The 13,908-nt window shown below is 38.8% G+C and overlaps 1 protein-coding gene across 6 annotated transcripts in view; it reads right to left on the reverse strand.

Moving 5' to 3' along the window:
- Positions 1–13,908, reverse strand: part of LOC102235682 (protein FAM184A) — a 38,002-nt gene that overhangs the window by 9,543 nt on the left and 14,551 nt on the right. For all 6 annotated transcript variants that reach the window (XM_023329910.1, XM_023329906.1, XM_023329911.1 and 3 more), the window contains 6 exons: positions 11,080–11,202; positions 10,844–11,005; positions 6,568–6,689; positions 5,397–5,547; positions 1,087–1,201; positions 469–566 (listed from right to left, as the gene is read on the reverse strand). In XM_023329910.1, coding sequence (XP_023185678.1) covers positions 469–566; positions 1,087–1,201; positions 5,397–5,547; positions 6,568–6,689; positions 10,844–11,005; positions 11,080–11,202 — 771 coding nt within the window. The remainder of the gene's footprint in view (positions 1–468; positions 567–1,086; positions 1,202–5,396; positions 5,548–6,567; positions 6,690–10,843; positions 11,006–11,079; positions 11,203–13,908) is intronic.

Below are 13,908 nucleotides of genomic sequence, written 5' to 3' on the forward strand. Positions count from 1 at the left end.
TGAATATTTGTCTTCATTTCATTAAAAAACACTAAAGCACGGGGAAGCGTCTCCCTTATTCAGCCTGTAGCTGTTTGCACAGCATCTCCTACTGAAGCTGTTTCCCATAGCTGCTCCACACAAACACAATCATGACACTTTAACACTAAACTGGGAAAAAAAAAGTAAAAAAAATTGCAAAAGCAGCAGCGACGATTACACCCTCCAGACAGAAAGAGGTTTTAATTTCCTCTCAGAAGGAAATTACTTCGGGTTGATATCATTCACTGGAGGCCTCTTGAGGCAACCAATTAAGCTGGATGCCAGCTAATCTTTTTTTTCTTACTCTCATAAATGGGATTTACCTTCTCCTGATTTTTGCTGATTACAGATAGAAGAGGTGCAGCAGCTGCTGCGAAGGGCAGCAAGAGCTTATTTGTGTGAAATGTGGTCTAAAGGTATCTCTGTGTGTGTGTGGGAGCGTCGTACTCTGATCTGGTGCTGTCGGGCCTCCTCCATGGTGCTGAGGGCGCAGCAGTGGGCCTCCTGCAACCGATGCTCCCTCCTCTGATGTTCCCTCTGCATCTCTGCAGATGGAAAACGGGAAACGTTTCGGTTTCTGTCAGCAGTTAGCGTCACAAAGCAACACGGCCGAAAGGACGAAGATTTAACGTGATGGGGACATTTTATATTTCACTACATCATAACCATAAACTTCGATATGAGGGCTTTATGTGATAGACCAACATAAAACTTATTTATGTGATATTTGAATTTGTAATTTGTATACCACACTTTTCAGATAATATTTTCAACATTTTTTAAAAATTGTGATTTTCTTTCCACTTCTTTGATCACATAAGAATCACACCAAATGTTGAACTTGTTGCTCGTAACATGTAATCAAGGGAAATGAAAATATTTGCAAAACATTATTTTGCATTTTAAACTTTGATGGATGCTTTATTTTTCAAATTTCTTTCTGTTTTTCTGCAAAAATGACTCCAGCTGATATGTGGGATGAAAGTTTGAGCGCGTTTAGTGTTTCGCTTAACTTACAAAGGTAAATAAATAATCTTGAAACTAAGAGACGGTTTTCAGACAAACCTTTAAGCTGTTGGCTCAGCAGCTCCCTCTCCTGGTTGAATTGAGACTGCAGCTGCTGGAGAGCGGACTGAGACTGTGACAGCTGGAGCTCCAGGGACTGTTTCAGGAGCGATATCTGCACAAAAAAAGGAACACAAAACATATTTAATGCCTGAAATAGAATTTACAGAAATTATAGACAGGAAATACCTCTAATATATGGAGCAAATATGCTAACTCTGAACTTCTTTCGTGCAGAAAAAGGCCTGATTTTTAGAAAATGTAGAGCAGTTCCTTTAAATGATCAACATTTTCGTGATTCACTCCCGCACCTGATAATCCTCATCAGAGATAGTCCAGATTTCTGACACTGATGTTGATAGACGCATAGATTAGAGCTAAAAGCTGGGATTTGACTGCTCTTCATATTGCTCTAACAGCCAGTCGGAGGAGCAGCGTTAGCGCAGTTACCTGAATAACAAGCCAAGTGGGGTTTTTTGTGCACAAACAGCTTGGTTTGACGAGATGCTAGCAGCTCTGACTGGCAAGAGTTTCTGAGAGAGTCGGCTCTGTTTCCTCAGCCGCCAGATATTAAATCCCCGGCAGGATTTATCGGTGTAGAAGTACAAGAGCAGAGGCTGTAAGGTAAGATGGATTTAAAATGAGAGGATGGGGGAAATTAGGATTGAGAAGACGTTTGTGAGCTTCTTCACTGGCTGGAGATTTAAAGACGAGCAGCCAGCTGACCTGCTCGCCTTACAAAAAGTCATTCGAATTCACAGGGAGAATAAAGCAAATATGTTCGGCAACCTCCGAGCTTCTGGTTTATAATTAAACACACTCTAGAGCACAAACACCCACACACACACCCAAGCTGCAGCCTGGGGTGAGACTCTGGTAATTAAAATATCTTAATGAAAAAGATGTCATTATAGATAATCATGGCACATCCAGCCATGCCTGCAACACTGGAAGACTTTCATGTTCTCTAAATAACTTCTTTTAACACTGAAACACACATAGCTGAGATGGCAGAAGGAAAGAAGGATGGAAGAAAAGAAGGAAGCAACGTAGAAAGTAAAGGGACATAGGTTAGGAAGAAAGCAAGGAAGGAATATTTAGACAATGGGAAAGGGGAATATGGCTTTGAAATAAGAAGAAAATATGCAAATCCACCTTGGTTAAGATTCAAACACCTACCTTTCAAGCTCCAAGGCAACACTTGAAACCAGATTTAACCTAAATCTGGCTTAGGCTAAATATCCTAAACAACTATTAATAGCATGTAAACTTTTGACCCAGTGTGTGTCAGAGAAATCTCCCAACAAATTCAAACTTGTACAGCAATCCCTTGCTTTTAAAAATCCCTAGAGTCAAAGGTTGTAATATACATAAGCAATGGTACTATTGCTGCATCAAAGCCCAAAACGAATGTGATTTATTCATGCTGGATGTAAACATCAACCTGACTCATCATGTTATGGAGTCTCCATGGAAACCGTTGGTGAAATGAACAGCATAAAAGGAAGTCGGGGTTGCGAGTTCAGCCTGCCACACGTGGGCATCACTGATGTAAAAGCACGGCTAATTAACTCCTGGAACAATTAATTAGTGAACGGAATCAATAGCGCAGAGAGATAAATCCTCAAATGTAGATCATGTGAAGACGGGAGCCTGATTTAACAAATAAGAGCCACCAGCTCATGTCGTCATGAGGTTATTTTTGCCTTAAAGGACTCTCTGAGTTCTGCTGGTGTTTCTGCGGAGCTGCAACTAGGTCAATACAGTTAAGATCACTGCACCCACCACACGATACAATATTTATATCCAGTCTGAAAGTGCATTGTACAATTTGTTTGCAGCTAAGAGGAAAGCTGCAAGACAGAAGTCGAGCATTTCTCTCTCTCTCTCTCGTGGTGTTTAATTAATGCTCGAGTAGACATGAGCGGTGTTTACATCTGGATTTAAAACGTACTTTGGAAATCTTCGTGGATAAGCAGCAGAAATCTCCCACCTGGCTCGGTGAAAGCAAACGACATCTCTCCGGCGGCTTTCTTGTTTGATCCGTGCATGAATGGAGGCTTGAAAGCAAGAAGGCAGCTTTGTGCGCGGCTGTCAACAACTGTCAACGCAACGCAACGGATGAGCACGTTTCCCTCAACTCGGCGTCGAGTCGGAGCGTCTCGTTTCTGGCTGACGAGCAGAGCGCAGAGCAGAGGCCAGCTGCTACGCGGGCCGCAAACACAACAACCAGATCGACTGTAGCTTCACAGAATCCGAGATGTAAACGCGATGAGTAATTAATGTCATCAATAATTGATTTTACAACAAGCAACACCAAAATCTGTTTAGTAACGATTAAATCAAGCAAGAAAACTCTCAACCGAAGCTAAATAGTCAAAGTACACTGAATGGCACAGATAGAAAGGTTTATGTTTAATGAACTGAATATTAATGAAACTAACTTAAACATCATTTTTATGGTCTAATCTAATCTTGTTTTCAGAGTGAGAAAATCATTTAAAGCCCTGCAACCATTTTTCATTCACCAGAAATGAAATTTTATTTCTATATAGATTATAGATAAAAAAGGGTCTATTTCTTCAAGTCATTTTCCAATCTTTGACATGAAAGTTTATATTTCTTTTACTCCTATTTGATCTGCAAAATATATTTTATTCATACACAAAAATGCCAAAAGGACCAAAAGTTGGCAACAGAAATCATCAGGAGGAGAACACGATATCCTTCAGACAGGACAAACATCTTTCAGTTTCCATTTATAAAACGATAATTAAATTATTTAGCGTTTTTATAGTAAATGCTCAATGCAAAAAGCAACATCGAGTTTGTCTGAAGTAGGCTTTTAAGTTCAAATTTACAGAAATCCTCGACCAAAAACAAAATGACAAATGGAAAGAAATGTGTGTGTTTTGCAAATGATCTATATCCTAAGATGGAATTTTTCTGCAATATACTGAAATTGTCCAAAAAAACTAAATAAAAGCAATCTTTTGTATGGCTTTCTGCAAAATAAAACAATTGCCCTCAAGTGTTCGATTGCTCTTTAACAAGAGTTGAAATCGTGCTCGTCAAATGTTTATCTGGTGGCAGGCAGCATTGTGGTAAAATCCAGACGTGCCTCTTTCAAGTCTCCGCTGTGACTCAGTGGAGTTCTGAATTACCCAGAGGCAGCGTGCGTCCCAGGAACAGTGACGCCAGTCAGAGGAGGAAATAGTCGTCCCTCTGAAAAAAACGACCCCAACACCTCCAACCGTCCTTCCTCTGCTAATTTTAAATTCTAATAAGAAAGCAAAACAGTAGCTGCAGGGATTCGAGAAAACGAATACACTAACAGTTTCAAACACACACACACACACACACCCACTCCAGGTCTTCTTTAGGATAACATGCAGCATGCATATGCATATCCTCACAGAGCTAAAACATGTTGCTTTGGCAAAGAAAAAGTTATAAAAACAAGGTTTTATACAACGCTGTGAGCGAAGAAGAGTGAACTTGAAACAACAAATTAAATCCCTCATTTTTCTCACTAATTTATTGCTGCTTTGACAGTCGCTGGATGTAAATGACAAAACTGGAGTTAATAAAGTCACTAGCAGAACGGGAAGCCTGTGAATGTGAGATTGGTTGCATGTCTGTCTCCTCTGACAGGCCATTCTGCCTCAGCCTGTCAACAGACCGCGACATCAAGTGGCGCCGTCACTCACAGACGCTCCCAACGAGGCAGAGGGGTCAAAGGTTATCGCTTTGTTCAGAAAAACCAAAGAAAAGATCAAGAAATCTGTCCTCCCACTCCCATCTGGTCCAAATTTAGCTTTCTATTTCCAGCAGCCCTTCACTCTGTCTACATTTGTTCCTTATAATCATTTTTTGCTGCAGAAACAAAATCCAATTTTTGTGGTTCATATGAAGCTAATTTCTTTTTTAAAACCTGTTAGCTTGTTTAGGCTTTCGTACTTTATTCAGTGTGGAATAATTCACTGCCCACTTTTTCAGGGAAACCAGAGCTCAGTGTCAAACGTCTGGCTTTTATTTTATTTTGGTCCAGATTTAAATTGCAATCATTTGAGGTTTTCTTCGTGTTCTGAGAAAATGAAATTGGAGCGATAGAGAGAGTTGGTTTGTTTCTAATGTTTCCTCAAATCAACTTGCTCATTGTTTCACTTTTATCGTTTCCTGCAGAGATATTTTCCATTTGGGATTCTTTTGGGAATTTAGAGGCAAAAATGCAGAAGAGTAGGGGTCACGACCTTAGACTTTATAACATTTCATTAAGCCTGAGTGAGTTTAGTGCCACCATGTTTTACCTGCTCCAGCAGATCTTCCACTTTCCTCTGCCAGGCTTCTCGTGACGCCATCAGCTCCAGCTCCTTCTGTTGGGAAAGCCGACTGAGAGCCGCCTGTTTGTCGGCTTCGTACTCCTCGCTCAGCTCCTCCTTCAACAAACGCACTTCCTCCCTGGAGAATGGCGTGGAAATATTTCATATAGAAACATTACACACAGAGTGACATTTATTTTAGCTAATTTTGATGATTGTGACTTGTAGCTCAAAATACAGATTTTTCTTCCACTGGACTTTCCATTAGTATCCTTGGATACATTACATACAATAACATTCCTGTATTAAAAATCCCTGCCTGTTGGTCTTAAGTGACTTTTTTAACTTTTGGAGAGATTAAATTCTGTTTTTCAGAAATAAAGTCTAAAATATTTAACAAGTTTTTTTTATTAGTTTCACAGTTTCAATTGAATTACTGAAACAAATTAGGTTTTTAGCGATACTGTACATTTATGACGTAATATTAGTGCCAAACTAAGGGAAAAAAGAAACAAAAAACATAAAATTACGAGAATAAAGTCATGAAATGACAAGAATAACGCCATGTCATGAGAATAAACTCATAGAATAGTGAGAATGTACTTGTACAATAATAGTCATAATATTACAAGAACGAAGTTAAAATACCAGAATCAAGTTCTATGAGAATAAAGTCATAATTATATGAAAATAAAGTCATAATATGGGGAATAAAGTCATATGAGAATGAAGTAAACTTTTTTCTCGTAATACTACGACTTATACTATTACAAGTTGTAGTAGTGTTACTCGTATAATGCAAAAATAATGTATTAATTTTGACTTTATTCTCGTAATAAAAAAAAGCTTTATCCGCTGAAGAAAATTATTGAGATGCGTCTGTGTTAATATTCTGTGCGTGTGTGTTTATTCTCCAGCTGGCATAAGGCGATCTGCAAATATTTCATCAGTCTGGAAAATTAGGAGTTTGTTTTTATTCCGTCTCATTAGTAGCCGTCCGTTCTTGGGCAAGAAGCTGTCTCCCTCTGATAATAAGGATGACCGTAGCAGGAGGGTGAAGAGCGACAGACACGAATTAGAAAACAAATAGAAAAATCAAAACGAGACAGCTGAGACCGACAGGCTGACAGGGATGAGATGGGATTCGTTTCCTCCTCACCGCAGAGCATCTCTCCACTTCTGATCCAAGTCATCTGCCATCTTGTCAATCTTCTGTTTCTCCTCCGTGCGGATGGCCATCACCCTGGCATCATGCTGCTGCTTCTGGGTCTCAATCTCCTCCTATGAACACAAACGGGGGAAATTCAGCTGCATTCTTGTATCTTTCTTTTCTGAATTAAGCAGAAGCAGCTTTTAAAAAAAATAAAATAAAATTCTGCCGGGCGACGCACGCCACCTGAACCTCCACATCCATTTTCATAGTGCTGGTTTTGATGCAAACTTCATCAGGTCAGTCATTTCCAGCAGCTGAAGAGGATTCAGAGCTTATGTGCTGATGAGCTCATTATAAACCTTTAAATGCTCTTATTTTTAGCTGCGAGGGGAAGCGCTGCTTGAGTGGGTAAATCCAAACTCTGCTGCTTCGGAGAACTAATTATGACGGGATGACATTTTAATGCATCTAAATTTCACTTTTAGGATAAAGGAAAAGGCATAAAAACAAGAAACCTATAGCAGAGAGGCTTGAAAATGATTCTTTCTGCATAGATGCATTATATGCTTGGAGAGAGTCCGTTATGGAGACATGCTGACGTCATCTCTGTGTGCGTGTTGTTTTTTTCCTCTTTTCCACGAGCTCAGCTGTTTTAAGTTAAACTAGCTCTTTATCGTGATTGGAATCATTTGGAGAGTTACTGCAGCAATTAATAATGCATAGTCATTTTATTTTCCAGAAAAGCTGTTCTCACTCCAGAGTTTGTGTGTTTGCATTTATCTCCCGATTAGAAGGAGTCATCACTAAACCACTGCTGCAATTATGCATGTGTTCAATTCTTTCCCCACCCATTTCTTACTTGAGAAGGTCGTTAGCTTAATTACTGCTCTGACAACACCATCGGAGCAGTAATTAAGCCAAAACCGCACAAATATATGTATATGTACATTTTGCATTTAAGATAAAAAAATCCCTCGTTTCTCTGTGAATAAGTTCTGCAGATGCATCTTTTGCTACACTTAAGGAATTCTATGATTTTGCAAGGAATGAAATTATTTATATGGAGTTCTTACTGTATTTCTAATATTGTATTAAAAAACATAAAAAATCTGCAGAAGGTGAAAATTGTTTACATCTGATTAATCCTCTGAACAATCAATAGTATAATCCATTACTAAAATAATCGCTAGCTGCAGTCGCACTCTGGACCACGTCCGATATGTTCGGCTTTATCTCTTTCTTTTTGACGTCACTACTTGCGTTTTCATTGACTTATGCAGATGCACAATTGGACTTTTCCGAAATACATTCTCCTGATAAAAACACGGCACTTTCGAAAAGACTCTCGTTTATCAATAAAAAGTTTTGGAACAAGAATGAGGTGTGTATTTTTAGCCACATCGAAATTGGTTTATTTGTTAAAGCTGAAACACTTTTTTCACATCACACAAGTCACGTGATCAACAACCGGAAGTTGTCATCGGCGCAAACAATGAAGACGACAACAGGAAGTAGTTGGAGGATGATGTTTTTTTAATGACTTATCGCGTGAACGAACTTATTCATGTGGGATTTTAATTGCATTTCTTACTTAATGGAAACAACATAATTGCAAAATTGCGTTTTTTTTTTAAATATTTCAAAGTTTTGTGTACATTTGTAATGAAAACGCAGCTACTGTCAGCATCCAAGCCAATCACTTTAGTTGCTTTTGGACCAAGAGGGTTCAAATTTAAAAATAAATGATTTTTCAGTTCATCCTACAGAACCAACCAGCTTTAGTCCCCACAAAACAAAAGCATGTTCTAATTTTAAAGTTAATCTGGCCCCAGTCGATTTTGTGCTTTTGTCTAAAATGCAATGAGCTAAAAAACGAATAAAAGGTAAAATCCTGCGTTCAGCTCTGCCAAATCCCTTCCTTTATATAGACACAGGCACTATGAAGACAGAAAAACAGACCACTGCAATTTCAGCTAATTATTGCTTCTCATTTCATCTCTCCAATCCACATCTCCCTAATTTACTTTTTCATTCAAGCAGCAGGAAAATTATTATAATGGAGCAAAAACGCACTATGGTATCGATGGTCAGAATTAGCATTAAAATATACAGTCTGTCCTCTGTAAACAGCACGTTCCCCACTAAATATATGCTCACAGGGCTCGCACCGACAGAGTTCCTTTCAGACACGCGGCCACTCAACTCATAATAGCTTCATCATCATTATCCCACAGCTGGACTTCAGCGCAGCACGTGTTTCCTTCATTTCCTCCGGTTCTGCTTTCCAAATGTGTTTCAGTCCTCCCGGTTCCCCACTTTTCAGTCCCCTCTTTTTTGCATCTGAGAACCGAGAAACTTCCCCTACCCATAATCTGCAAACTCACTGAACGTCTGCGAAGCGACGTTTGAATCAAATCAGCGGGAGAGGGGTGAAGGAGACGTTCAAGGAAGCGGCGGCGCTTCTCAAGAGTTACAAGGTGCATGTCCTGGTTTACATTTGTTGGATTAAACTTGATAAAACTACACAAATAATTAATACAACAGTGAACTTTGATATTAATAATTCTGCCTTGTGCAACTTGCACAGAATGTCCACTTTATTAAATGTTTCTCATCATCAGAGTCATTTTAGCAGCAGACCAAAACTTTTCTAATATTTTACAAAATATTACTAAGTTTGCCAACAATTATGCATCTAAATATAATTATAGATGTAAGAAAGAGGTATAGGCAAATAACTGGTGCTACAAATATTTTATTAGTCTGCTTCTATTGCTTTCAAATCTGAAGGAGGGATTTGGTGTGAAAGGAAAGAAGAAGGGAAGAGAGAAGGAAAGAAGGAAAAGAAACAATGGGAGGAAAGAAAGGAAACAGGATGAAGTGATGCAAGGAAATAAAAGAAGTAGGAAGGAATGAAAATGAAAGAAAGAAGAAATTACACAAGTCTTTTTGCACACTATTATTATTATTTTATGTACTTATCCAGATCTGGAACATATTTAAATTACAAATTTAGCAGCGATTCTACAAAACACAGTTTGAGATTCACAAAAGCTTAATTCTGTTTTTAGTGGAAGAATCTGTGCTGATGTTTTATGTGAGAAAGATACAGCCATGGGAGACTTTAGAGGTCAGGATTGGAGAGATTTCTCAGATTTTCTTAGTGGAAAATCCCATTTACAGGATTGTTCCAGTGGGTTTCTCCTTCTATGAACTCCAAATCACAGATATCCAAGTGTGGCACTTTGATATAACAATATATTTCTTTTTCTGCTGTTGAAGAAAAACATATTATTTACATATTATTGATTATCCTGAACTTGTAGGTCCAAATATTGATACAATAGAGAAACACGTTTTACATACGTGTGCAAAGAACAACAGAATCATACTAAACAGAGTTAGAACTAGTTACATTTTAAAAAGATACTTTAGGAATATTCTTATTACGCTGTTCTTTTTACTTTTACTTTAGGAATTTAGTTATAAAGTATTGCTACTCTTACTTGAGTAAAGTTTCATTATGCTTTTCCTCTGTAAGTTCAGTAAATGAAAAAAAAAACCAAGGCTGTTTAAAAAAAATCACCAGACATATCTGCAGTTTTGCTAAAGTGTCATAAGTTTTATATTGAAAGAAACTGATGAGAAAAAATTCTTATTTTGCCTAATTTTGTTATTGTGTAATTACGTTATAGATATGAATTATTTTCATTTTGGTCTTTTAAGTACCTACTAACTCCCAGCTGAAATAAGCCTGACCTCTGACCTGGGCCTCTTCAGATCAAGACTCAAGACATTTATGTTCAAAATGGCTTTTAATACTATGGAGCATGACTTTGTTTTTCTTTTGTTTTATGCTCTTTTATTTCTTGTGTTTTATACATTTTATCTCATGCAAAGCCTTTGATTTACCTAGTGGTAATTGCAAATGGATGTACAAATAAATTTATTTATTTATTTTATATTTTGGTCTTTCTGTGTCTGTAATTTTTAAATATTAAATGACTAATGTTTTGATCAGCTTGAGCAGCCTTTTTACCCAATACTTTTTTTACTCTTACATGTGTAATTTCTTGGATGACTCCTTTTTTACTCTTACTCAAGTATAATTTTGGGGAACTTTACCCACTTCTGATATTAAAATTTGAATTTAAATGTTACTTTGCAGTTATGCATGACATAAAAATAAAATGTTCTGATGTACATATACATGAGAATACCAAAAGTGAGTAAAAACCATGAAAATCAGGAACGTCCAGAGAACTGTGACGCCGACGCTCACCTGTAGGTCAGTGAGCAGGTTGCTTGTCTCTCGCACGCGGCCTCTGGTTGCGTCCAGCTCTATCCGCAGCTTCTCCTGGGTTTCCTTCAGGCAGTTTATCTGCGTCTGGGCCGAATTCAGGTTCTGTTCCCCCTCCCTCACGATCTCCTGCAGGTGGGACACCTGAGGAGGCACCGGCCAAGAGGTTACCGCATTGTCACTGGGAAAGTATCGGACGCGTAGGAATCATTTCCCACCTCCTGATTGGCCATGTTGAGTTTGGCCGTGAGCTCCTCTTTCAAGTTGTCCAGTTGCTGCTGAAGGCGATCTCTCTGCTCCTCTAAGGACAGACGTTTAATCTCAAACTCCTGACTCATTTTCTGGACAGAACAGGAAAAAACAAGAAGAAGCAGTGAGATTTAAATGAATCGCCCCTGAAAGGAGCGTTTCATTCATCATCCTGATACAATTTATCAGCTGCCTGCACAGACGGTGAAGGCTTGGTGGCCCGTTTACCCTTCAATAAACTAAAAATAAAATCTACACTGAAAAAAAACACCAGCAAATTTAATAAGCCGCCCCTACTCTAAATCCCATTTGTGACGTAGTGTAGCGGCCTGGCAGCCGTTCGGTGAAGCAGAGCCTTACTGGATACAGAGGAGACACATGACTTGCCATTTACACTTTCAACGGCCGTCTGGTGGAAGCGACAACTCGGTTTAATCCTTCAAGCCGAAGCATCAAATCCTTTTCTGGGCCACTCGGAATTTCTCTCATGAAAATCTCCTCCTCATGTCCACTTCTCACTGTTTCTTATTTATTCCTGATAATTCAACCATATGTGCTACTTTATAAAAACACACAAAGCATTTATGTGCAACAGGGGCTTTGCAGAAGCGGGTTTTTCCTCTTTCCTTTCGGATACTATTAATTAAGCTGAATTGGTGTCGTTAAATATTTATGAGCGCGTGTAAAACCCCTTATCCCGCTCATGTTATTCATGTCATTTCTGCTGTATTTGCTCTTCCTTAATGTGTTTTCTTGTATGGATTCATTGAAGCAGATGTGACATTATGCATAAAAATCGACTGCAAACTGCTGCCTTAGATCCACCTTGACTTTTTTTTTTCCAACTAGACGGAGAAACCGCAAAACAGCCGTTTCCATCTGGGTGTTTTATTGTGCAATCTTAAATCCCTGAAAGTCTGCAGCCTCAGCTGGATAAATATTGATTCGGCGAGTAATTTACAAAAACAGCTAACACTCTGAATCGCGAAGGTGTGACCGCAGGAGTATTCCTGTCTGTAATGTGGACAAACCGCAAAGCAAGAGCTCATTTCATGCAGGCCAGATGGGAGCTGAGCAGAAATCTTTACCACAAGTGACAACAGAGGCTCTTGTCTTAAGCTCATGTATATTCATGTGTATATATTTGAGGGTGCATGTCGAAATACTTGCCCCTTAGCAAGTTTCACCTCAGCTACATGCTCTTTGTGGCTTATTGTGTCATTTTGACAATGGACTAACTCATTGAAATGCATTGGTGTCCTTGCACAGGCCTTGCTTCAAAGCGTAGCTCTCAAATTTTCAACATGGCTAAGTCCTGCTCTGTGTGACGGCGGCTGCAGAAGCTTAATGTCCATTTATCACCATATTTTAGAAAACCAGAGTTAAATCTCAATCCGCTTTTCCATTTCGTTTTAAAATGGATACAGGCATTTAAATAAAAATTAGGTGGCTGTAATACACTGGGAGCATAAGAGGTAAGAAAAACACATGTAGCAAATGAGCTAAATGCAGAGGAAGAATTTCAACTTCATTTCCATCCAACGCATTAGCTTACAAGGACTTTAGAGACAAACGACATGCTGCAGAGATGGACTTGCAGAGTTAAAGGTGGTGCTAAAAAGTGCTTGTTTGCCTCCCTATTGTAAGAAATTCAGATGACGGTTGTTTGGAGCAATGGGGTGGGCATCAGAGAAATAACAATGCTGGTCAGAACTGGAGCAGAAAATGCAATGAGTAAGAGAAAATCAAAAATAAATTCAAATTGTGAGGAGCTCAGAGATGGGATGTAGAGGGGGGAAATGTGGCAGAGACAGGATGAAAAGCACTTGAAACTCAACAAGTGTTTGGTTAATTCACAGCCACAATATGGCTCTTTATTCAAGAGCTGCTGTCCGATTTTTAGCCACTAACATCTTGTTTGGTAACTTTGGAGGAGCAGCAAAAATCCACAGCTCAGCTTGGAGAAAATGTTATGTTAAAATACTTTTACAAAGCTTGGCACATTTTATGTCCCTGATTCCAGTAGATTAATGAGAAAGAAACACTGTTTACAGTAAATGAAATGGCACAGAGAGTAAAAAATCTACAGCTTCTCGCACTGTGATTTATCCTAACCCAATTTAAATTTGATCTCCACTTACAAAACAAACACCAAAACGTCTTCTTGGATCTGGATTGTTTTTAGAATCGGAGTTGATCATAAAAAAGGACAAACAAAAATGAACAAATTCAATTTTGTTGCTCTCTGTTGTAAACAAACTTAATTCACCTCAATGTATTCGTAAAACATTCTAGTAAATATATATTGTGTATTCAGAGAGAAACATGAAATGCAATAAGAGTACAAAAGCGGACCGACAACAGCTGAGAGTGATCTTGTCTTCTTTATAAGAGATCAGATTAAACGGCAAGGAAGAAAAAGCAGCACCGCTGTTTCAGTGCTGGTAGAAAAAAAAAGACACTGTCACGGTAAATGGTCCAGGTTAAATTAATTTAACCTGCATAATGTGATCAGTAGTTCTTCCCGCTCCTCCAGCAGAGAGGACATTTGTATTCCTCTCACACAGCCACTTAAAACTGTGAGACACAAAGGAGGAAGAATGCAAAGGGCGGGGGAGAGACATAGAGAGGGAAGGACGAGGGAACTGATGACAGGGTGAAAGACGCAGCGGGAAACAAACGGAGGCTGATGTGGTTTTTCAAGCTTTAGCCTTAATGTTGACCTAATTAGATGTTTGCAGCCAGCTGATGGTTTTGCTCAGTTCCTGGAACAGATCAGGACGATGTGAGGGGAAAAT

Source organism: Xiphophorus maculatus, chromosome 24 (genome assembly GCF_002775205.1).
Source record: "Xiphophorus maculatus strain JP 163 A chromosome 24, X_maculatus-5.0-male, whole genome shotgun sequence".
Lineage (NCBI taxonomy): Eukaryota > Metazoa > Chordata > Actinopteri > Cyprinodontiformes > Poeciliidae > Xiphophorus > Xiphophorus maculatus.